The 25,250-nt window shown below is 41.0% G+C and overlaps 1 protein-coding gene across 1 annotated transcript; it reads left to right on the plus strand.

The window, feature by feature from the left end:
• Positions 1–13,278: 13,278 nt before the first annotated feature.
• Positions 13,279–24,681, plus strand: LOC116836558 (uncharacterized). Its single transcript, XM_032800238.2, has 3 exons — positions 13,279–13,442; positions 18,926–18,994; positions 20,693–24,681. The coding sequence occupies exons 2-3, from the start codon at positions 18,941–18,943 to the stop codon at positions 21,698–21,700; spliced, it is 1,062 nt and encodes a 353-aa protein (XP_032656129.1). The 5' UTR covers positions 13,279–13,442; positions 18,926–18,940; the 3' UTR covers positions 21,701–24,681.
• The last annotated feature ends 569 nt before the right edge of the window (positions 24,682–25,250 follow it).

A 25,250-nucleotide genomic window follows, 5' to 3' on the forward strand; every position in this document is an offset into this window, starting at 1 on the left:
TTTTAAAAAGAAGCTTTATATAAAAAAAAGAGGGAAAACCGATACATGATCAACTGCATCAAGATGACATCACAGGCTCTATTGCTTATAAGAAAAGTGAATAATCAACTTATTCCAAAAGATATCCCAGATTAAACACTCCAGAAACTCCACACAATGTAAATACAAATAATACAATAAACGATTGCTTTCTTTGGATTCCCACAACTTGGAAACAGAAGGGTAGAAGAGGCTTGGAGTATGAAAAAAAAAAAAAGCTCTTCCTCATAGCGAGAGAACAAAAAGAAGAACAAAACAAAACACAGCCAGCAAGTTCCTCCCTCACTTTTCTTTGAAAAATCCGGTTTCCTGATTGGTCCTCTGGTCAGGTGTTTGGTTCCCTTTGTTAACCCTTTACAGGTAAAAGAAACATTAACCCTTAGCTATCTGTTTATGACAGCTGGACTCTTTATATCCTCCCACCTCCCTGATTCCTCACTCCTGGAGGACTGAGGTAGAGGTGAGTTGTATACCTTGCCTGCTAGCAGAACAGCTCAGCCATGTGTTTTAGAAATGAGATTATGCAATTAGATAAAAGGTCATTTCTCTCCTACTGCTCCTAAAATCTAAAGGAGTTTCCATCTTTTGGGGCGTGGTTTCCTCTCATATACACTGGTGTAACTCCATTGATTGCCACAAAGTTCCTGCTCGCTTGCACCAATGGGAGAGGAGAATCAAGTCCTTCTGGTCAAATCCTATAGTCCTGACTAATCTTTCTTCAGGCAACACCGTCTACCATTGCCATGATCTGCAGTGAATGGTTTGCTTGAATGAGGATTTGGCCCCTTATTTACAGACAGCAAATTTATGCCACCCTCTTATAATCAAATCAGACCTCTCTGGGCAAACACTTGTGCTGTGCAGAATAATTCAATTAAACTCAACAGTCCCATTGGATCCCATTGTGGGACTGGGGGCTTAATTGCTCCACAGTGTATTCAGACTTTGGAATATTAACTACTTCTGCTACCACCTCTTACAAAGCAAACGTCCCACCACAATTCTACGTCCTTTCTTGCTCTCTGAAGAAGAATCAAAGATTAACCCTTTTGTTTGCAGCAGTTTTCAGATGCAGGTTTCAATCAAAGAAGAAATAACTGTGTAATGATTAAAATTACAGAACACAACAAGTTTGGCAAGATAGTTAAAGCATTTCAGAAGTTTGCTAGACTTCCATTTTTTACTTGAGATAGCTGAATAATGGGAACATTTTTTTGAGAAAATTTGGTCTTTTCTTGTGGAATGCAAAAATGTTCTACTAGCTCCATAGCTGGTCAAAATGTAGGATGCTGGTTTTGTGGAGAAAAGTGGATCACTTTTTTTCCGCTGAAGAATTTTGAATTGTTTTGACCAGCTTTATTTTTTAATGACTCTCACGAAACCGTTAATTTAATCTATCCAGGATAACCGACATAGAGTCAATAGCAAAAACTCCATGGACTCCAATGGGAGCAAGACTGGGCCCTAATCTTTAAAAATGTAAGATTTGTTTCCCCCCAAGACTAAATACCATTATTATTGTGGCATATTGATCTCAGGGAGTGGAGCAGGAGATGCAGTGACTCTCTGTGGTGACTATACCACAGTAATGAAGTCACACCAAAATGGCAGGGTGCATGGTAACTAGCTTTCCCACCTGTGTCATTGCCTCTCATCTAACACTTACGCTTTTTTTCAGGTTACATCTGAAATGGAGAACACTGAGCAGCTCTTGCAACTTTCCCTCCTTCCTGGTGCGCGAGGCTCTAAATATGGTCCAAGTACCACAATACTGTGGTCAAATCAAAACGCCAGTTTTCAGACTGAGCTTTATTGCCCTTGGTCACCTTTGTGCTTCCCTACCATAGCTGGAACTGTATTTTTAGGAGCCAGGAATGTGGCCAGATAAAATTAAATGGGGATGAGAAACTTTCAAACTGATTTAGCACACACCGAGACTGTCACATACGCCCCGTTCCCCCACTGAGGGCTCTATTTTTTTCTTACATAATAGCACAGGCTTGTGGTCATCATCAAAAAATAGGGAAAGGGTTTTTGAACTTTTTTTATTTTTAAAAACGTGGTCACTTTCTTTTTTTTTTCTGTAACCCAGAGCTATATTTTAAGAACACCACAGGAATGCAGTTTAAAAAAAAAACTTTATTTCAATTTTTTTTTAAAGACCTCTCCCTATTACAACTCTGTTTACTGTGCCTTTAAATCTGCAGCAGGAGGGCCTGAAAAAAAGATCTAGGCAGAAACTCTACAGTGAAGCAGGAAAAGATATAGTACCTTCATGTAGGGTGACCAGACAGCAAATGTGAAAAACTGGAACAGGGGTGGGGGTAATAGGAGCCTATATAAGAGACACACCCAAAAATCGGGACTGTCCCTATAAAATCAGGACATCTGGTCACCCTACCTTCATGAGCAATACTCTTTTCCTTATTATAATAAAGTTCATTGTACAGTATTGGAAGAAAGTGACTCTTTTTATGATTTCTTACCATTGTCACATAATGCTCCTCAGTCTATGTTCAGAGATTATTTCCTTCCCCTGTAAATAAAAAGTAAAATGAAGTTATTTATATAGGAAATATTCAAGACTATTTCACCCTCTACCTTCTTTTCTCTCCACTATAAGAAGGTATAATAAGATCTTCCAGAGATATTTAAAAGTTGCTATTTATTGTATTTATTTTAAAGTTATTAAACTCTATTTTAATATTGGTAAAAGAGCACACTTCTGACCAGGCTGTAAATGAAACACAAAGAGATCTTCCTCCTTCATTGCTCTGCTAATCTCTCTAACTCTCGCCAGATATTCACCAAGAGCCGCATTCATGACTCACACACACTTTAGGCAACACAAAATGTTCAAAAATAAGAAGTCAGGTCCAAAATCATAAGATTGGCTTAAAAATCATTTTTTTTTAAAAGAAAATCTGAGGTTCTTTAACTTTGCTTGCGTGTTATTGAGCCTTTAAGGTGAACTTTCTTCATGTTTTCCAGCTTTTCACCTCAGTTATGAGGGGGTAGAAACTACTACTACCGCTACTACTTCTGTGCTTTTTTCATTTTAAATGAACACTGAGAGTCTCATGTAACCTCCTGATTCAAGCAGTTGGGGCTCCAAGAAAAGCAGCAAACATTGCAAGACTCATGATGAAGTTGAGAGCATTGGCAACACAACACATGAGTAAGCTTTGCTCACAGAAGCAGCCCCATTGTGTCCAGTAGGACTATTCACCCAAGTAAAGATTGCAGGATCAAGCCCAAAATAGGCAGGCCCCTGTTCTTCCCCTCAGAAAAACTGCAGCTGAAGCCCAGCTGCTCACTTGTCACTAAGGCCAGGTCTACACTGCGACTTTAAATCGGTTTAATGTCCGATATACCGATTTAACGCTGTACCCGTTCACACGACGTCGTCATTAATATCGAGTTAAACGGCTCCTTAAATCGATTTCGGAACTCCTCCCAGACGAGAGGAGTAGCGCTAAATTCGATAGTGATAACTCGGATTAGGGTTCGTGTGGACGGAAATCGACATTATTGGCCTCCTAGAGGTATCCCACAGTGCACCACTGACCGCTCTGGTCCGCAATCCGAACTCGGATGCGGAGTGCCGGTAAACAGGAAAAGCCCCGAGACCTTTAGAATGACATTTCCTGCTTTCACGTGTCCAGCTCTGATCAGCACGGGTGGCGATGCAGTTCAAATGCAAAAGTAGCTCCTGCATTGAACCTTACGGGAGATACTAGATCTGATCGCTGTATGGTGAGACAAATCTGTTTTATCAGAGCTCCGTTAAAGAACAGGAAATGCCAAAGCGTTTGAAAAATAAACTCCAGGATACACAGCGGTGCGTGACAACCATAACGGGAAGCCAGAGACTCAAACGGATGCTCATGGAGGGAGGGAGGGGGTAATGAGGACTACAGCTACCAGTCTCCACAGCAGTCTCTGAAAACTATTTGCATTCTTGGCTGAGCGCCCAATGTCTGTAGCTTAATACACGGTGTCTTGCGTGGTTCACGGAACAGCTCGTCAGTCTCTTCCCCCCCCCCCCACGTGAAAGAGAAGTAAAATAAATAATTCCTTGAGTACTGTAAATGTCACCCTCTGTGTACTGAATGCTGCTGGCAGACACTACGCGAGGTGTTGACAACGGTCAGGATACCGTTTGTGATCTCAGGGTCCATGATTGCTGTGCTATGGCGTTTGCTCAATGCACTCCGGGAAAAAGGCGCCAAAGGGTTGTCTGCTGCCTTCACAAAGGGAGGGGTGAGGCTGTACCCAGCACCACCCGGGGCAATGTTTTCTGCCCCATCAGGCACTGTGCTCTCAACACGGAAGTGGGAACTATGGGATAGCTGATGAACAGCTACCCACAGTGCACCGCTCCTGAAATCGATGGTAGCTTTGGACCATGGACGCAAACAATCGATTTCGTGATCCCACTGTGGATGCGCTAAACTGATTTTATTAGATCTGTTTTGTAATATCGGTTTAAGCTAATTCGAAATAGTCGTGCAGTGTAGACGTACCCTAAGTTAAGCATGGACTTCAGTGCTTTACTGAGTCAAGGCCTTTAAGCACAAACCACAAATAAATGTAGGGTGACCAGATTTCCCGATTTTTATAGGGACAGTCCCAATTTTGGGGGCTTTTTCTTATATAGGCACCTATTACCCACCACCCCTGTCCCGATTTTTCATGTTTGCCCTTTGGTCACCCTAAACAAATGCTAACAAAGCTCTCTAATAATTGAAGCAATATGGCTAGCTGCACTTTTGACCTCTCTCTCTATCTCTCTGGTCTTCAGAGTGACAGTCCACTTCAAGGTAGAATTCTCCCACTCTTAGACTAGGTCCTAGGTACCTCTGTACCAATCGTGATTACTCAGCAGGCCAGAGTGGCTTTGGCATCTGCAAGTCTTCTCCTTGGGAGCTTTGACCAGTGGGGAATAAAGTGACTCAAACCAGCCTTTTCAAAAAAAAGTATTGTTTAATCTTAATAGCAGAATCCCAGTATGACAAAAAAAAAGGGGGCTTTTAACACAATAAACAGTCTACATGCATATTTGTCTTACCTGAAGTTTAGGTAGGCCTTGCTTTACCTCAGATACCCCCACTTCTGGGAAGTGGAATTTGGCCTGCTTTGCAGCAGTTTCTGCTCCTCTCTCTCATCCCAGTGGTTTTGGGGGCTGAGTTTTGTCCACCCTAAAGTTTCAGTTTCCCTAGCTTCCCCCCTCCCCAAGTCCAGGTGTTGAACTCAGCATGGTCAGAGGCAAACTTCAATGGGAATGACACCTTCATTGTCTTTTTTAAGTAATGGAACTATCTGAAGTGACTGTGTGCTTTCCTGCCTATAAGCAGTTAGCTGCTGTTGGAATTAAGCCTTTGGAGCCCTGTAGCCAACACCGCAATAACAATCAGCCAAAAGGAGTTTATAAGATTCATAAAACGTTTCAGGCACTTCCTTTGCAATATGCACTTTCTATTTCATTCTCAGGGCTGTCTCTCTCTGATCAAGGCAGGCTGACAAGAACTTCTATTGATGTCAGTGGGAGTTCTGCATTAAGCAAACACGGAATATCAATGGCAGCACATGGCCCTAAATGAAGACACAATTGTAAGAGTATAGTGCAGCTCTGTCATGCAGTGGCCACTCAGGGTACATCTACACTGCAACGAAATACCCGTGACTGGCCTGTGTTAGCTGACTGGGGCTTATGGGGCTCAGGCTGTGGGACTATAAAATTACAGTGTAATTTTGGGCTGGAGCCTGGGCTCTGGGACACAAAGCCTGAGCCCAAATGCCTATGCTCCAATTTTATAGCCTCCCAGCCTAAGCCTCACGAGCCCAAGTCAGCTGAACCAGGCCAGCTGCAGGCATTATATCACTGCACTGACATACCCTCTGTGCCTTTGCACTGCCTAATTGGGTTGGGTTTTTTCTGCCTGCTGTGTTTGATAGCGGCATATTTTTAATTAAACTGAGGGGTTGAAATAGTAGCTGAGTCTTTTCTGTTTGGAACTGGCAGATTGTGCCTTTGCAACTTTTGATTCAACAGGGGTCAGGTGGGAAGCTGCAAAGTATGAAACTTGGGGGTCAGCGTGATCCAGCTCTGCTCTATTCCCACCCCCTCCTTAAAGCTCAGTCCAGTTTCTGAGACAGACAAAGGAAGATGAGCTGACTGCAGATTGCAGCACCATATTTTGGGCAAATGAAGCCCCACAGGGTTGGCATTCACAATCAGGGCCAGATTTTTCAAAAAAGCTCAGCACCCACTTAGGCAGTGAAGCAAGTGGGCAGATTTTCGGAATGAGCTCAGCACATTGGGAGACTGAGTACTTTTGTAAATCTGGCTGTAAATGTCACAATGTGAGCTGCTGGGTGCTGAACTCCTGAAAATCTGCCCCATAATCCCTAGTTTGTGGTTGCTGGGAATCTGCAGGGACTGATTTGCTGCCAACTGCTGCAAATGGACTTTGCAAGGTCTGGCTTCTGTGGCTAAAAATTACTGGAGATTTTGCTTAATGAGTCACAGATCATCACAATAGGAGAGTGATCACTAGTTGTCCACTGGTGAATGTGGATTTCTGTCCCTTTAACCTCAGTGTAGCGGCATTGCTTTTAGGAATGCTGTCCCAAACACTGGGATATGCTGTTAAGTATGTAAAAGGGCAGGTGTGAAGACAACTTCCCTACCCTATCATCAGCAATTACCCCCATATTAACAGGGACTCAGTTCTTTATCATTCACTTATGCCATGCAGTATGTAATGTTAACAGATTTAAAGATGTTAAATAGGCAAAAACAGCATGAAATTCTTCATGAAAAAACCACTTCAACAGTCATAAATAATTTTAGAGGTGGGCTATTGATTTGTTTTTGTGGTGTTATTTCCTCTAAGCTACCACATCCACACCCTTGAGTGAATGCTGGTGGGACATCTGTGCCCACATTATTTGACATATGGAAAAAACAACTTGAAATATTTGCAAACAGCTCTATTTTTGTTAAAAGTTTGTGTTTGTACATAAAGTTTCAGGACTAATTTTGTTATTACTTTATCTAGCAAACATAGTACCTGATGCTTTAGACAGGAATGCAGGATGCATATATATTTTTCAATATTTTTCTAACATTTTAGGTGGGTTTTTTTTTCTTGTAAATATAATTGAATACAGTGATTTAGCCAGAAATAGTATCTGGGAATTTAAAGGGACACCGGTTGGTGTTGGTTTTGAAAAAACAAGAGTTTACAAAAGTTTAAACCAATAGAAATATTTCCATTACTTTTTTGTCGGTTCCAATGGGGAAAGCTACTTTAAACAAATAACCCCTCCTTTGACATGTTTACAACTCAATCATTAGAGCACTGTGCAAACCTATGACAGCCAGAAAGTGAAACCTGAACAGAAATAGAGGTGAACCCGGTCAGCTTATTTTCACTGACTAAACTGAGGAGGGAGGGGGAACACAATAGCATAAAAGGTGCCATTTTAATTCAATATCTGCTTTATTAATAACAAAGATAAATATATTTGCTTTTTTAAAAATATTGATTTATTTTAGAGAGACAAGGTAGCTGAGGTAATATCGTCTGTTGGTGGAAGGGACAAGCTTTCACTTACAGAAGTTGATCCACTAAAAAAAGATTACCTCACCTACCTTGTCTCTCTCATATCCTGGGACCAACACAGCTAGGACAACACTGCATGCAACCACTGATTTATTTTAGGTATTTCTATTGAGCTCATCACCACTGATTCTTTGCACTTTTACACTGGTGTAAATCAGGAGTGATTCCACTGAAATCAGCAGACTGACACAGGTGTAAAAATGGAGTAAGCGCAAGGAGAATCAGGCTCCAGGAATTTTAACTTGTGAGTGTCCCTTTAACCAAAAAAGCAATGTGATCTTGCAAACAGGAGTTGCTTATCATGTGCATTTCATTGATTTATGTTTATTTGCTTAACCCAGTTTAATCCTCCCAAGTTTAGTGTGTATGTCTGTGTGTAAGTATCCTGTAAGAGCCCAGAAAACACAGTACTGAACCCTATCATTTTTTATCATACTGCCTGTGCTGTCTTCCTGCTTTCTAAAACTGTGCATCCCAGACATGTTTGGTCTAGTATTTATTTCTGCTAAGAGGTTGGGGGTGAGGAGAGCTGTTAAGAATAGGAAGGATTTTTTTTTTTTGCCTTGCTCTGCAAAATACTATGTAGAGTAAATGTATTTCCTTTGCTGAAGCAGATAAGTTATGACTTCTTAACATAGGCATTGACTATAATAGAATATAATCAACAAACCATCTAACAAAATTTATTTGTGTATAGTCATATACAGTGATATAGTCAAAGAGTCCCATTGCTGCAAGCATTTTATACATAGCTGGAACTTTTCTGACTTCAGATAAAAGAGGTCTGCTTTTCACCAGAGAGGTCTGGTTCTTACTTAACTTTAAATACATCAAAGTAGAAAAACAGTTGCACTATGCCCCAAATAAAAAGTCAGCAGAACTGATTATTTGAAAAACAACAGACTTATTATTTCATGTATTTCCAAAGACCCAATCATGTAGCCTGCATGATACAATCAAATATTCAACAGGTGGCATTTAACATTCACCTGTAAACTTTGTACATGCATCAGTTGCACTAGCAAACCCTGAATTTGCTTGCACAGATGGAGAACTGCACATTAAAAGTGGTGCTAACGCGAGCAATTGACAGCTGTGCACTCACAAATGTAGGATTGCCTTGAGCTGCCTCATAAAAAGATTTTTTGACCAGAAAGATCTTTCTGAAAGAAGTTTTTTTGTGTGTTTGACAGAACCCAAATTATTTTCAAAATCCAGACTTTTTAAAAAAAATGTTTCAATAAGTGCTTGGGTGTTTGTTTTTTTTTAATTTTTTAAATTTTTTCTGAGGAGGGGGAGTTCCTGGCTTTCCCCGTCTCTTAAAAAAAAACAAACAAAAAAAATGGAGAAGAAAAACCCCTCAAAGACAAACATTTTATGAAAACAAAAAAAAAATCAACATTTCAAAAAACAAATTAAAAAACTTTTTCTTAAGTCACTTGGGCTCTTTGGAAAAATCCCACCCTTAGATTTGTAAATATGGATTTAGGAGTCTATCTTTAGGCTCCTTATTTTTGAAAATTTTGGCTTACATGCTTTAATCCAACACAAGGCCTACATTCCACTCAGTGATGCATAGACCTTGTGATTATTCTTTGTACAAGAATGAATGTCACCGGTACTAAGTATAATGAAGATTGCTGGGCCAAATTTATGCCTGATGCAAACTGGCAGCGGGTTTAATCTGTGAGTGAATTTTATTCTTTGCAGTTTTAAAACATAAAATGTATGGTAAATTTGCTGCTTCCCACAATTATTTTCATAATAGCAGAGTTACTAAGTGGTTTGCCATCCATGTTATTATACTGAAAATACAAGGTAGATGAGAACCACAGGTTTTTTTAGCATAAGTGATTAAATCTCTACAAACAAGCATAAAGTTTATAACTGAACAGTGACAACAGTCCTCTCCCATTTGAAAACCTGCTCTGCCTCTGCCTGGAAAGCATTCGTTAATTTTATTATGGCCTGGATTCTTTCCAAACCTTCATTTTTCAATAGCATAATAAGTACTGTAATTTTAGGGTGCTTATTATATGTGTACATGTATATGCATAATGTGCAAAGCTATTTTTTCCAAGGTTAATGTCAGCTTAGCAATTTTATGTCCGACCTAGGTGCAAGGGATACATTTACCAGGCAAATAGCACGTGCCAGTCTCCTTGTCTGTTCAGAAAATCTGGGTTGTGTAAATCAAAATGCAGATTAGTCAGAAATGTGACTATATTAAAAAAGTATTGGAAGTACTGGAGAAAGGATAGTTTTATGCCAATGGCACTGGGCTCAGAATCAAAACTGCTGAGTTCAATTTCTGGCTCTGCCACAGATTTTCTTGTGACCTTGGACAAGTTGCTTAATTTCTCTGACCCTGATCCACAGTCCATTGAAGTCAGTGGGTGTCTTTCCATTGGCTTTAATGAGCTTTGTTCTCCATCTGTAAAATGGGGATAATATTTCCTTTCTCTGAGCCATTGTCTGTCTCGTCTATTTAGATTGTAGGCTCAGACTGTCTCTTACTAGGCATACTACACTTAGCAGATGGAGGCCTGAAGGCATTACTGGAATATAAATAATAATTCTTACTTAACATATGTTCTCCTTGTGTAGCCCCAAGTCGTAGCTTACAGTAATTGTCAAACGTGTTTTTCACTCCCATAAGGAATACAGAGACAATGCATCTGCAGAACCTCGATCTTTTAGTTCAACAAAACCCTTTAAAACCTCTAATATTCTATTTTAAAATGAAAAACCTTTTCAAGAATCCCATCCTAATACAAAACAAAACACCAAGGCTGAAAATCTCACCATCTGGACCAGGGCCAGCTCCAGCTTTTTTGCTGCCCCAAGCAACAAAGACAGTGGGGGCGGGGGGGAAGAAGCCGCTATCGGTGGCACTTCGGTGGCCGCTCTCACACACCATTTCATTCTTCGATGGCAATTCGGCGGCTGGTCCTTCCCTCCGAGAGGGCTGAGGGACCCGCTGCCAAATTGCTGCCGAAGACCAGGACATGCCACCCCCTTCCATGGGCCACCCCAAGCACCAGCTTGCTGTGCTGGTGCCTAGAGCCGGCCCTACTCTGGACATCAACTGCAGTTTTATCGATGAGGCCAGCATTTCACCCCACATTCTGCTCTCCTGTATGCTAACACTACCCCATTAAAATCAATGAGCTAATGTGAAATACATTAACTCCAGGGGCGGCTCCAGGCCCCAGCATGCCAAGCGCGTGCTTGGGGTGGCAAGCCGTAGGGGGGTGCTCTGCCGGCGCTGCGAGGGCGGCAGGCAGGCTGCCTTCGGTGATTTGCCTGCGGAGGGTCCGCTGGTCCTGCAGCTTCGTGGGAACAGTGGCCCCTCTGCAGGCAAGCCGCCGAAAGCAGCCTTCCTGCTGTGCTTGGGGCAGCAAAATGCCTAGAGCCGCCCCTGTTTACCTCAAAATCTTTTTTAAAAAATCTGGGCAATTTTGTGTGCCTCATTTACCAAAGTGGGTAAAAACCCATTCTGTGCTCGTTAAGAGCCTGATCCTGCCCACACCAATGTCAATGTCACAACTCCCATAAGAGCAAGATTTGGCTCCACGTCACGCAGTCGTATGAGACATCTGGTTACGGGGGAGATTGAAAGCACTCACAATGCATGCAGAGGCAAATAAGTATGCAGTGTAACCACAGTGTGACAGTCCTCAGGAGTACCCAAGGTTGCGAGGTCCCAGGATTGCCTTTTTCTGTGCTTGCTGTGGCTCAACTCCCTGACACCAACAGCCTCTGGCAGCACAAGCAGTCCCTCTAGACCTCCACAGGGCTTTCTCTAAGGCACACACCAACCCCCTGGGTCCTCAGAGTCTTCCCTGCAGTATCCAGCCCCTTATCCACTGGACGCTTGCAGAATTACTAGGCCTGCAGTTCCCAAAGGAACAGAAAACACCAGCTTGTAAGATTCAGCTCAGGACCAGCTCTTAGCTTAACGCCACAGCACCAAGCTATATTTATAGTGAAACAAGGATATGTTTATTGTCAAAGAACAGAGATTCAAGGGATAGTGAGTAAGAAGATTGGAAACAAATGGTTGCATATAAAACAAAATCATAACACGCTTTCTAGAGACTAAACTTAACTAACAAGTTAAACTTTTTTAGACAGGAGGTTGTCTCACCCAAAGTTCTCTCCAGCCAAGTGTGGTTGAGATTCCTTCTTTCATGAAGCAAACACACTCTATTTACTTCCTAGGTGAAGGATGGCAGAATGCCTGCTTTGTCCCCACAAATATAACAGAGCAAAGCTTTGATGTGCACTTCAAGATAGGGTCCCCCGCTGCAGATTGCTTCTTCCAGTTATCTTTCTCTTGCTCTGACGTTTTTACAATCCTTCAGTAACATCCGGTTTAGATTGGTGAAAGGAGACCTATTTGAACCATGCAGTACTTAACTTACTTGCAAACAGCCAGATAGCTAAATAGTTCTTGTCTGACAGAAAAGCAGTTTTTCACTTTTGCTGGTGACCAACCCCTCATCACAGACCTAAAGAACATATTGTTCAGTATATGTACATAACTCCTTTTATAACATCCATCCATACGTTTTACTATGATGACATTGGCTTTTATTTAAGGCCTCACATGGCACTTGTTGGTGAACTATAATGTACATACAGGAGAGCCCTGTAACCTGTATGCATCCCCTTGGCTTCAAGAGATTATTGGGTTACACACAGATCTCATCACGTCCTCTTATTCGTACAGATCATCATGCACACACATACCTCCTTATTGTTACTTCATTCTTCCAACTCACCCCACCTTCTTTGTCTGTTGCTTGCACCAGTTGCATCCTGTCATATAGATTATGAGTTGTCCGAGACAAGGAATTTCTTCCTGTACAATGCCTAGTGAAGTGAGGTCCTAACCCTTGATTGGGGCCCCACGGTGCCAGCATAACATGAAGAAATGGCATATATGTATCAGTAAATTTCCCAAATTGTCACAGCTTGCTGGTTGCTTGCACTAAAATAAAGTTATACAGTGAAACTATTTTTTGCATAGCATCTTTCATACAAATTTTATTCTAAAATTATGTACAAAGTTAGACATAACAGCAGAAGGACATTATGAGGTATAAATAAGGAAAAGGAGGTGTGTGTTCAGAGGACTTTTGAAAATAAACAGGGAGACAATGAAGGAGGCAGAGACGCAGGAAGGATCACATCACTAGCACTCAGAAAGTGGTTATTAAGGGGAAGATTAAAAGATAACTCAGCAGGGTTAAGAGTGTCAGAAAAAAATTTACCTTTCATTTACAACCCTGGATAGTTCACAAAAAAATATAGATAAAAAAGTGTCTCTTAATCATAATGCCAGGGAATAACGTGGTGTGTGTGTGTGTATGTATCTATATATCTTCAAGAAAAAATATATTTAACTTGTATTTCACGTAGGTCTTTCTATAATGGAGATTTTAATTAACTGGAAAGTAGCCTAAAAATTTCAAGAACAAAAGGGCAAGTAACTACATCTCAGATTCTATTGTAGGAGATTAGTGGGGTTTAGTTTAAGACTTTGTGAAGACATACTTAAGTTACTGTGTTACAATTGGTTGTTTGGAAGCTTGAACAGAGTTTAAATTACTTCAAGGTATCAGGTTAGGCTCATATGCCTGGGTGCTGATTCACAAAGAACATAAATGCTATAATATTGGCAGATTCTTTTTCAGAAGTTCTTTGGAAAATTTCGCTAAAAAGTGTTACTTTCTGCTAGATCCTTTACCGCATTGCTCCAACAAGGTATGTGGGTAGGTTTAAAATAGATTTTCTGGTAAAACTCAAGTTGAATTTTGATTTCATGAAATATAAATGCCAAGAAATGTATCTAGGATGTTTTGTTTAAACCTTGGTTAAGCTTATAGTGTGTTATTTGTATATGTGTATGACTGTAACACCATGATATTACCACTGGAGAAAGGAGTTCTTTTTGGTGACTACAATCTCATTGCTCATTCATCAGACATATCAGATTCAGCTATGCAATCTGCACAATGCCGTGTGTAGGGGGCAGTGTGAAGCCACACCACAGTGGGAGGAGTACTGGCAGATTGTACATCAGATTGCACAGTCTTTCCTGGGACTGTTTAGATTTCACTGTGGCTGAGCAGTCTCCATCACCCATGAGGATGGCTCTGTGCCTCGGGAGAGGGCAGCCATGACCCACCTCTCCCTGCTCAATTTGCTTCCTGGAGGGAGCAGGTGACTGACCCTTTGCAGGTGGTTGACCCCCACCTCTGTGCGCTGGCATAAGGGCTGATCACAGTCTGGGCCACAATGGGGAGTATTTCTAATGATGTACTTTTCACTATCTTCTGCAAGAGTTGAAAACACTAAAGGCTCAGCAGGGTCAGCAGTTGCTGGCTGTGAACTTTTCCATTGTTCCCCTCACCTTAGCACCCACACAGATTTAGAGCAGGAAAATGCTGGGTTCTGTGGGCTTGTATTACTTTAGGCATTAGCTACATCGCCTGATTCTGCAGCTCTCCCTTCAGCACCTGGACATCCAGTACAAGGGACACAAATTTTAGAAATTATTTGAGCTGAATGACCCTGGGTGCAAAAAAACTCAGATGTGCTTCATTTTCCTAAGTTACACCCCTGCTCCATACAAACCACTGATACAGGCCCTTTGGCGCTTGAAGTGAGAATTCGACCCAGAAGTAATTACATTTCCAACTTAAATATTCTGAGCTGGCTTTCTTCCAGAAAGTGATCGGAACCTGCTTTCTTTGGGCCCGTACAGACCTCCTCTAGATGCTCTCAGCACCCCTTTCATAAATTCCTCAACAATACTGGTAAGAGAGGGCCAGCTTGATTGGCACCTACAGTAGGACATTAACATCATCCTCATTCAGTGGTAACCCGTAGAGCCATATGACCTTTACCAAGTAGAGGAGGACATTCACTCAACCCTGGAAATCTCTTAGATAGCCAGGCCAAGAACAACTGATATATAGGTTGTTGGTTTAGCTCGGGGGTAGGCAACCTATGGCACGTGTGCTGAAGGCGGCACGCAGGCTGATTTTCAGTAGCACTCACACTGCTTGGGTCCTGCCCACCAGTCCAGGGGGCTCTGCATTTTAATTTAATTTTAAATGAAACTTCTTAAACATTTTAAAAATCTTATTTACTTTACATACAACAATAGTTTAGTTCTATATTATAGACTTATAGAAAGAGACCTTCTAAAAACATTAAAATGTATTACTGGCACGGGAAACCTTAAATTAGAGTGAATAAATGAAAACTTGGCACACCACTTCTGAAAGGTTGCCGACCTCTGGTTTAGCTCTTTCGTTAGAGCTAGGAGTACTTTTTTCAGCCACATAAGGACAGTTTCTCTCTCTCCTGAATTGGGCAGTAATACCAATGAGGGGAGGAGAGCCCATTATTATGAGTTTTCCACCTCCCTGTGGTTTTCCACAACTTGGACCCTGTGTTAATGGGAAAATATATAACATGGTTTGGCCCATTTCAGTGCTGAATCACTTGCCCAGCCACAAAACCAAGATTGGCAAACTGATGTGGCTTTTTTGTTCTCAGGTGGCACACAAGGCCTGAGACCTTGTCTTGACAATAGAAGCCTACATCTGTATACTCAGTGCTGTATCCTTAGAAAACAAAATCAGTTGACTATAGGATTACAGTAGTAGGTGCCAGATGCTCCCACTGCAAACAAAACCTGTTGCCGACTGACAATATACATTCATTTGGTAGACTGGCTCTCCTTCTGAAATTGTAAAACTCATGGGAGATTAACATCCTGTAAACGTTAAAGGTAAGAAAGGTCACACAGACCCCAGACGGTGCAGTTAAAGAGGAGACCTCTTGGAATTAGACACATCATAAGGAGGCTGGTGCTTCCCAAAGATATTTTTTTAAATGCATTTTCTTGTCAAAAGGCTTTGTAAAAGTAGCACATGAGAAACAAAGAGGATTTGCATGAGACTTCTTGTCAACAACCTGGTACTTGCCAAAAGAGCTCTCGTACTAATACCACTAATGCCGAACAAAGAAAAGAAAAAACAGATTAGCAGTCCTCACAAGCAGAGTCCATTTTTAACTACACGTTGGCTCCACCTATGAATTATGTGGTGATGGGGCTATGTAACTGTGATGCCTTGTTTTGTGTGGACTGCACCTTTAAACTTCTAGGAATTTTGTCTGTGTGTAGAGACAACAGCCATTTAGATCTCAGCCTTGCTGCAGCTTCTTCAGATCTCTCTCTCACTCACACACACACACACACGTGCCAGATTTGGAGCTGCCTGTAATAATTTATGAATACTATATCTTGACTGGGGTATGGTAATGTGTACTGTCAGTCTAGTTTGAGTTAATTCAAAGGCAGGATTGTCGGGAAATGCACATGGGCGGAGGTGAAAGGCTGGGTCCTGATATACACTTCTTGACAAACGCTAGAGAAAAGACAAGAGCTATTCATTTTGATGCCCTGGCTTGAACACTTGCAGAGCTCACCAAACGGTTTGGGGCAGTAAGTTGAAGCCTAGGAAGGGAGAACAGAAACTTGGATGGATTAAAAAAAAGTGACTCTTTCTGGGATAGTTATTTTTAGGGAACAGAGAGGCCTGATCCCCAGAGATTAAGGATCTGGGATAAAACTGACTTGCCTAGAACTTCAGGTAAAATAGATGTGCATAAACAGACATTTTGTTGTTTTATAAATCAATTTCTCTTATATTATGCTTTGTTCTTACTGTTAAGATTAATATTTGTTTTAAGAAGACTGTTTTGGGTTACTGGATTCACTGCTGGTCACAAGCAGCTAAAGAGAAGCCTTGCAGGACTGACCTCAAACAGACCTGCTGGGTTTGCACAGTAAATATTGTGATGGGGCAAGGCCAGATGGCTACAGTAAAGTACTGAGAAACAGATATGTTAGTCCCAGGCTAAACAAATCCCTAGGACCCTGCTAACCAAATGGCAGTTGCTCCAGGTTAATCAAGGCACCTGTGGCCAATTAAGATCTTTCTAGAAGGCAGTGGAGAGAGCTACTTTAATTAGAACACCTGCAGCCAATCAAAGCAGGCTAATCAGGGCACCTGGGTTTAAAAAGGAGCTCACTCCAGTCAGGCAGGGAGGAGTCAGAGGAGGAGGAGTGTATGTGAGGAGCTGGGAGTAAGAGGTACAAGGAGCTGAGAGTGAGAGGGTGCTGCTGGAGGATTACAGAGCACAAGTGTTATCTGACACCAGGAGGAAGGGTCCTGGTGGTGGGATAAGAAGGTGTTTGGAGGAGGCATGGGAAGTAGCCCAGGAGTTGTAGCTGTCATGCAGCTGTTACAGAGTGAGGACTGGCTAACAGGGCCCTGGGCTGGAACCCGGAGTAGAGGGGGCCCGGGTTCCCCCAAACTCCAACTCCTGATCAGACACAGGAGGAACTGATCCAGACTTTGGGTTCCACAAGAGGGAAGATCACTGAGGTGACAAATCGCCATAAGCGCAGGACCACCAAGGTAGAGGAGGAACTTTGTCGCAATACACAGAATAAGGAATCCTGTGGTCTGGTTCAAGAGTGGGAGAATTATGGGATTCCACCTGAGAGAGGTGAAGGAATGAGACCTAAGACCTGAGAAGGTGCACTCAGAAGACCAAAGAAAGGGAGTCAGGTGTAGCTAGCCCTGTAACTATGACAACATTGCTGAGGATGACAAGTGAAACTCTCTCTTCACTTCTGCTTTTACCAGTAAAGACTATTCCAATCTCAAAACTGAGACCAAACTCATAAAAAAGCAGGAGAAGCTGGTCCTGGGCAGGCCAGTTGGCATTATTTGCACTTTTGTCAGTATCCCTGTGCAAACCTGGTGAGTAAGACAAAAAGAAGAAGCAACAGTGGGAAAAGAACAAACCCACAGAAAATAATAATACTACTTTCAATGCCGCTAGCCTGCATAATGAAGAAGACAGTGTCCTGCATCAACTGAAATAGACACAACTGTACCCTCTCAAGCTTAATTCCTAGCTTAGATCTGTTAGCGCACACCAGCCAAAATTAGTGTTTGGCACACTCTCTGTTCCTTCAAAACCTTCCTGGGAACCCAAGACCAACCCCCTTGGTTTTAAAACAGGAGAATAACCATCCCCCTTCCTTTCCCTCCCAGATTTCCCCTCCCTGGGCTATCCTGAGAGACTACACTGATCAAAACTCTTGGATCTTAAAACAGAGAGGAATTAACTTCCCCTCCTTTCTCCCACCAGTCCATGGTGAGTTCACACCCAATCCCCTTGGGTCTTAAACAAGGGGAAAAATCAATCAGGTTCTTAAAAAAAGAAGCTTTTAATTAAAGAAAGAAAAATAAAAATTATCTCTGTAAAATTAGGATGGAAAATGTTTACAGGTATTTAGCTCATATAGACTAGAGGGACTCCCTGCTCCTCCCAGCCTGAAATTCAAGTTACAGCAAACAGAGGTAAAAATACTTCAGCAAAATATACATTCACAAGTTAAGAAATAAACATAGACTAATCCGCCTTTTTAGCTAGTACTTATATTTTGAACATGACAGACGTTTTAGAAAGTTGGGGAAACCTGGGTGCACGTCTGTCCCTCTTAGCCCAAGAGGGAACAACGAACAAAAAACAAGCATAAACAAAGACTTCGCTTCCAAGATTTGAAAGTATCTTGTCCCTCCATTGGTCCTCTGGTCAGGTGTCAGCCAGGTTCACTGAGCTTCTTAACCCTTTACAGGTAAAAGAGACATAAACAGATGGTTAAGGGTTAATGACACAGCCAATATAATGAGACCTAAGCTGTACATTGGAAGACAGTTCAAACTGGAATTGGGGTAGATACGTGGAGCTTCCTTCTTGTTCCAAACAGAATCTAACTGCACTTAGTCCAAACATTCTGATAACAACAAACATAAACCTCAGCCTTGTTTCAGTCTCTCAGTCCTAGGTCCCATCACCTTCCATCCAAAGAACCATTTCCACTAAATGGAGGCCGACATCAACAAGCCACACTTGGTTCACTAAGCCAGCAGGGCTCAGTCAGCCTCTCCCTGTAAGGTCCCAACTCATGCTTATAGGGTGGGTGAAAAGAAGAGCTCTGCCACTCTGTTACACCAATGAATAGATCAACCAGCTCTATTAAAACACATGTTTGACAAAGTGCCCAACTGTGCTGATCAAATATTATTGTTCTATTATATTGTGAAATATTCATGGGCATTGATAAGAAATAACATACTTTCCATTTCTTCCAGGAAGTAGTCCCAAGCATGAATACTCTGCTTCTGTTTATGATTGTGCTAGGTATATCCTTTGCTTCTCCAGTAAGTATGGACCCCTACCCCCAAACATTAAACACTACCAGAGTTATTGGTGTTATCCAGTGATTTGCATCTTTGTGTATGAGAGTGCTCCATTGACCCTTGTATTAGCCTAGCTGCCACTGAAATCAGTAAGAGTTAGCGATTACAAGGACTTGATGATCTAGCTGTAAATGGTCATCCAGTTCTCTACTTAATTGACTGTATTATGCTTCCCTTTTGGACACCATAGCAAAATTATTATTTATGATTCTGCCTAGTACTCTTAAATAACATGATAAATTTGGTGCAGCTTGCAAAATATAAAAGGAACAACTTTTTTTCTTGATCTGATCTTCTGCATCAAAGAAACAGTTTAAAATTATCTGAATTTTTCATTTTTATCTGGCTGGTGCACATTTTAACATTTGCATTCACAATGTCTTTTGATGCTTTGTTTTACTAACACCTCCTCTTTGCGAAAAAAATGTGCTTAGCAAATCAATTGATGCTTTTTCCCATCTCTAACTATACATCAATTTAACTTTTCAATTTTGAAACATGATAAGTCCGTAATCAAGCAGCTCCTCTTGAGGCAATAGTAGAGTCTCCTGGAAGGGAATCATCAGGAGGAGGGAGAAAAACTTGTTCACCTTAGCCTCCAATGATAGAACAAGAAGCAATGGGCTTAAACTGCAGCAAGGGAGATTTAGGTTGGACATTTAGGAAAAAATTCTAATGTCAGGGTAGTTAAACACTGGAATAAATTGCCTAGGGAGGTTGTGGAATCTCCATCCTGGAGATATTAAGAGTAGGTTAGATAAATGTCTATCAGGGAGGTCTAGACAGTATTTGGTCCTGCACGAGGGCAGGAGACTGGACTCGATGGCGTCTCGAGGTCCCTTCCAGTCCTAGAGTCTATGAATCTATGAATCTAAGGAAGAAACTGTGTTAAAAATCTGGTCAAAGGTTTACCTGGCCTTGTTACAATATCCAAGTCTTCTACCTGTCTGATAATGGGGCAGGTTTCATTACCTTTTAGCTAAGCTATTTCTTAGTGAGTCTTAGGTATTGTGCAAATTGAACTGCATTTTCCCAGCCTTCAGAAAATGAGACTTAATCCTGCAGTCCTTAACCAGGGAAAGCTGGCAAAGGACTAAAGGATCAGGCTTATGAGGCCAGATTCTGATCTCTACTACACCTCTGTAAATCTATTTTCACTTTAATTTGAAGCAAAAATAAACAGTTGGTGCTTTCAATGTGCCTACTATATGAGTGAAATTGCAAAATCTTTAATTTGTTGTCAACAGTATTAGATGTTTTGCTGAACTGTAAGAGAAGTCCATTTGGCCCCTTGTTTAATGCTGGCTACTTGAAGTAAATTGAAGTCACACAGACTCCAGTTCAGCAAGATGCTGCAAAACACTCAAACATGTGCTTAAGTCCCATTAAAGTCAGCTGGATTTAAATACGTTTCAGTATTTTGTTGAACAGGGATGGACTTGCTGAATCAGGGCTAAAGAGAAGATATATATTGTCGCCAAACGCTGGTAATTTGGCAGGTGACTATTACATTTCCAAAAGAGGAAATGTTAATTAATTTGTGTTTGTAAGTGGATTTTTTCTTTAGTACTCTGGTACTTTAGTGCGTTAGGTAAGATATCCTATTCCTTCATTATGCTTTAGAAACATAATATAGTTTGGACTGTGTCCTCTTGACAGATCAAAAGAAGCATAAATTTGCTTGGAAGTGGCTATGAGGAAAATGTTGCCAATGTTAATGCCATTAATGCAAACACAGAAATCTTAAGCAATGGCTCTGGGAATGCTGAGAGGAACCAACAGAATGGCAAGAATGAAAACAATGAGCACCCAGAAGGAGCAACATTCAGTAATTATACACGAGGACCCAATCAAACTGGAGAGGTGTCTGCAATTGATATTAACAATCCCCAGGGGGCTTATGAGGATAAACTCAATAATCAACCAGCCCCTGAGGACCCTGCTAATACCCACGGAACACAAAACACTGATCAAAATGCTGAGCTCCACACAGGGAAAGGAATTTATCATCATCATTTAGACCTTCATGTGAACACAAACGGCACCAGTGAACACAATTCATCTGAACATTTGCCAGGGAAAAACAGTGTTTATGGTTCAGCATGGGCAGAAAAGGGTTTTGCACCTGAGGATGCAGAGCTCTCCACTGACAAACAAGATGCTATAGAAGCCCACAATGACAGTGGCTTTAATGTAGGGGAAAAGGATGAGGATATGGATAATGGCCACCATCATTCAGACAAGTGTTATTTTAACAATGAAGGCATGCAAAGGGTTGATTTAGGTAATGCTGGTGATAGTGCTGACTCTAACTCTAGTCAGCAGGAAGAAAGCAATAGCGACTCTGTACAATCCACTCCAAAACACTGCAAGAGTATCCCCAGTGAATCAAGGAGTAAATCTGCTCATCAGAATACTAGTGTGTCCATCAGCCCCAGTGCCGCTAGCTCCTTCAGCGACCCCAGTGCCTCAAGTGACTCCAGTGACTCCAGTGCCTCAACTGATTCCAGTGCCTCAAGTGACCCCAGTGCCTCCAGTGATTCCAGTGACTCCAGCAACACCAATGCCTCAAGTGACTCTAGCGACCCCAGGGCCTCAAGTGACTCCAATAATTCCAGAGAATCCAGCAGCTCCAGTAATTCCAGTGAATCCAATGAAACAAGATAGTAAAGTTCAAGAAGTCAATAGTGACATTCCAAAGGCATCAGATACCAGTCGCTGGCAAAACAGAGAAAAAGGCAATAGCCTACAAACAGGTATCAGTGAAAATAATTCGATGATTCAAGTAACTAAAACTAAATTGGTAAATGGTAACAACCACAGCGGAAAAGATACTCCTCCAATAGTATCCCAGAATAAGGACTGTAGCTCTCTAGAGGACTCCACACAATTTGCTTTGGTGGTTACCTAATTTCATTAATGTTAAGGCTTTTTATAATGAAAGAGAATATTGTGTTGCATTAACAAGCATATTTGCCTTCTCCCTTTGCAGCCTGTGGTTCAAATTCTGTTTTCACTGACACCTGTACAACCCCAGCGACTTGGGTGTCACTTGGAGATGAATTTGTTTCAAATTCAAATCGTTGCAGAATGTTTCAATGACATTGTGTAACTGTGCCTTGTAGCCTAGAGCTGCAGAATCTTAGTGTAATTTAATATTTCAAATTTTCTTTACACATTTGTAATTTCTTAATCAGAACTACAGGAAAGATTGTTGTTTACCATGCTGTGTCAAACACATTTCCCACTGCTGCCTTGTATCACTGTTATCTCTAATCTATTCATTCTCTCCAGCTACTCTTCAGCCTTATCTATTTGCTGTAGTACTAGAATATCCCACGGTGATGTGCATTAGAAAGAAAGGGGTGGTTTGGTGGAATACGTGAATTTAGCAGGTAGCACCAGTCCAGTCTCTACTGAGTCTATCACATGACAGAAAGCACATGTAGTACTAAGTGATACGCTTGTTGGTGTAATGACCACAACATTCTCTGCTGTAGCTGGCCTTTATCGGTCATAATTGAGGCATATTAGTGGAGCAACATTGGAGGGACTGTAGTACTGAGGTGGCAGGGGAAGTTTGGTCTCTAATATAATAGTTCTCCATAGTCCTATTACAGATAGTCTTACAAATGATGTTTAACTAAATGTATAGGCAGTTAGATCTTGGAGAAAGGCTTGTTCTTACATTGTGCTGCCATTCTTTTTTTAGAAATTGTGAGCATTACCAGTAAAATTGGCTTCTTCTAATGAACTCTTGCTGACTAGACATTTACTTAGGTGCACAGTTGCTGTCTTCAGGATATACCTCCACAAAAAATGGAAATCATTACAAGGTCAGGAAAACATCACATTCAAAAAGCTGTCAATCTGGCATCTTTACAAACAGCTACCACTGACATCAGTGAGGTTTGAGGATGCTCAGAACCTCTGGAAATCAGGCCAGTGGTCCCTGCCCCAAAAGTCTTAAAATCTAATTAGACATCAGGCAGACAGTGACTGACAGACAATTTGTGACAGTAACAAACAACAGAGGGAACAGTGGAGAGGGAAAGAAAACAGTGAAAGGAACAAGATCACATGGTTACTCAGCTACAGTACATGTATTCCTTGGCAGGTCCATGTAAGTTAATTTGGTTATGGTGGATTAACTCATTTGCTGTAGGCATTTCTATAAATGATGGGGGAGATTGTGATTGTCTTATTCACACAAGTGAACAGTTCTTCATGGGACTTCAGTGAAACTACTGAAATGAGTCACTGCTTGCTACCGTTATTGAACTGGATTTAATTCTATGGCCTATGCTATATAGGGTGTCAGATAATCACAACCTTAAAATCCATGAGGCTGTGACAGTTTATAACAGCTCAAGATCAGCCCCTTTGAATTTGAGTAAGGGGTTCACAATCTGCCCCTATATTTGTAAAGACCACCATGAAAAAAGTGAAAGATCTGTAGCATATATTAAAAAAGATGATTATAATAAACAAACCACCCTCTTTCACTTTCATGAGTGCTTTTGTTTTTCTTTTCTTATTTCTGGAATTGTGGTTTCCTTTCAGAATAGCTCTAGGGTGTGGAAACACATGCATATAACAGAGCTAGTGGCTTAAGGCTGTCAAAATGACAATCACCGCCTTGACCTGCCATGAGGCACAGAGAACAAAAATTCATTCTTCTTTCACCATGCTACAAAAATAATAATTAAAACTCTACATACAAACTGTGTCCCCAAAAGCAATACCATAGATTTAGCTTTAGAAAGCTTTGGCAATTAAAAAATATACCATGCCACTGCTCTGCCAAGTTTATCAATTCCAGACACTAACATTTATAGTGCTGGCAATAATTTTCAGCCACCTTTCAAGCACCAAACATTGAAATTAGTGGAGATACCAGCTGCCACTAAATAAAGCCTGGGGCTTTTGGGTGTTGCTAACTCCAGTTTCAGAGTAGCACCAATATCTGAGTGGAGTGACCTTTCTGCTCTCCCCACAAAATTAGCAGGGTTGGTTTTGAAAAGCAATGATTTACTATGGTTTGGTTTCATATAGGAGTAATCTACCAAGCTTCATGTTCCTTCTTTGGGCTACATGAAGGACATGCCTCCAAAGAAGCATCTTGAGTATTTTTTTCCCCACTTCCCTCCCTGATTTTCTCACTAAAATGTTTAATCAGCAAAAATACAATGTATTTATAGATAAGAAAACAGAAATGGAAAAATACAGTTTAAATTCATGTATACTGTGCCATGAACATGCCCGGATATTATTTTAAAATATATCTTTATACTTTCTTACTCCCAAAAACATTTTTCTAGTTACACATGTATGTTTTCTATTGCTAGGATTATTCACCTTAGTAAATCACCAAATGGGGTTTCAATGGTGGGCAAGCGTTTGAAGAAGAGAAAATGAACTCTCACTATGAATAGGGGAGAATCACTTCTTATATGAACCTTGTGATTTCTATGTACTCAAGGGAGGGAGCAGGGTTTGGATTTTTACAACCATTCAACTCTGATCTAACTCTGCTCCCATTAAAGTCAATGTAAGATTTTTTCTTTCTTTTTTTTTCTTTTTTCTACTTCAATGGGAACAAAGTTAGGCCAACACCAAGCACTGGAAAATCCCACCCTATGCTTTTATGATGTAGGATATGGTAACAATTTTTATTAGGGAACCTCTTCTGATCTATAATACTTCACATAAATTAGCCCATTGTTACTGACGATCTTTTATGCTACCCAGGCTTCTGCATTATACCCAAAATTTCATCAGTAAATTACTGTTGGATCTGGTGAAGTTAATCACTGCTAATAACATACACTAACAAATTTAGTCCTCTTTAATGTTTGTAAATTCTTAACAAACCGATTCTTATATTCTGCTGCTATGTTATTTATAAGTATTCACCCAGATAGTTTAGATAAACAATTGTTCACTTAAGAGTTTTTCCACAAACTATTCAATTTAACTATTTGTTATTCATGGTAGGTCACCTAAATGACGGTATTGTTTCTGCTCCCTGACTGGTTGACAAACATTTTAAACAGGAGAACAAATAATATTCTTGTTCACATATGAATACTCTTGTCTGCATGCAAATATCATAATACTATTCATAGTAAGGGTAGCCAATCCCCAAACACGGGTGTGAAGAAAAATACCATCATACAAATGTTCGCAAATTGTGAACAACAAGGGGCACTGTACA

This window comes from Chelonoidis abingdonii, chromosome 5, assembly GCF_003597395.2.
Source record: "Chelonoidis abingdonii isolate Lonesome George chromosome 5, CheloAbing_2.0, whole genome shotgun sequence".
In the NCBI taxonomy this organism is placed as follows: Eukaryota; Metazoa; Chordata; order Testudines; family Testudinidae; genus Chelonoidis; species Chelonoidis abingdonii.

Excerpts from the sequence above, each read along its gene's own strand:
- LOC116836558 (XM_032800238.2), top strand. The coding sequence starts at position 18,941 with ATGAATACTCTGCTTCTGTTTATGATTGTGCTAGGTATATCCTTTGCT. Across the intron at positions 18,995-20,692 it reads GTATATCCTTTGCTTCTCCA|ATCAAAAGAAGCATAAATTT; the intron begins GTAAGTATGGAC and ends TCCTCTTGACAG.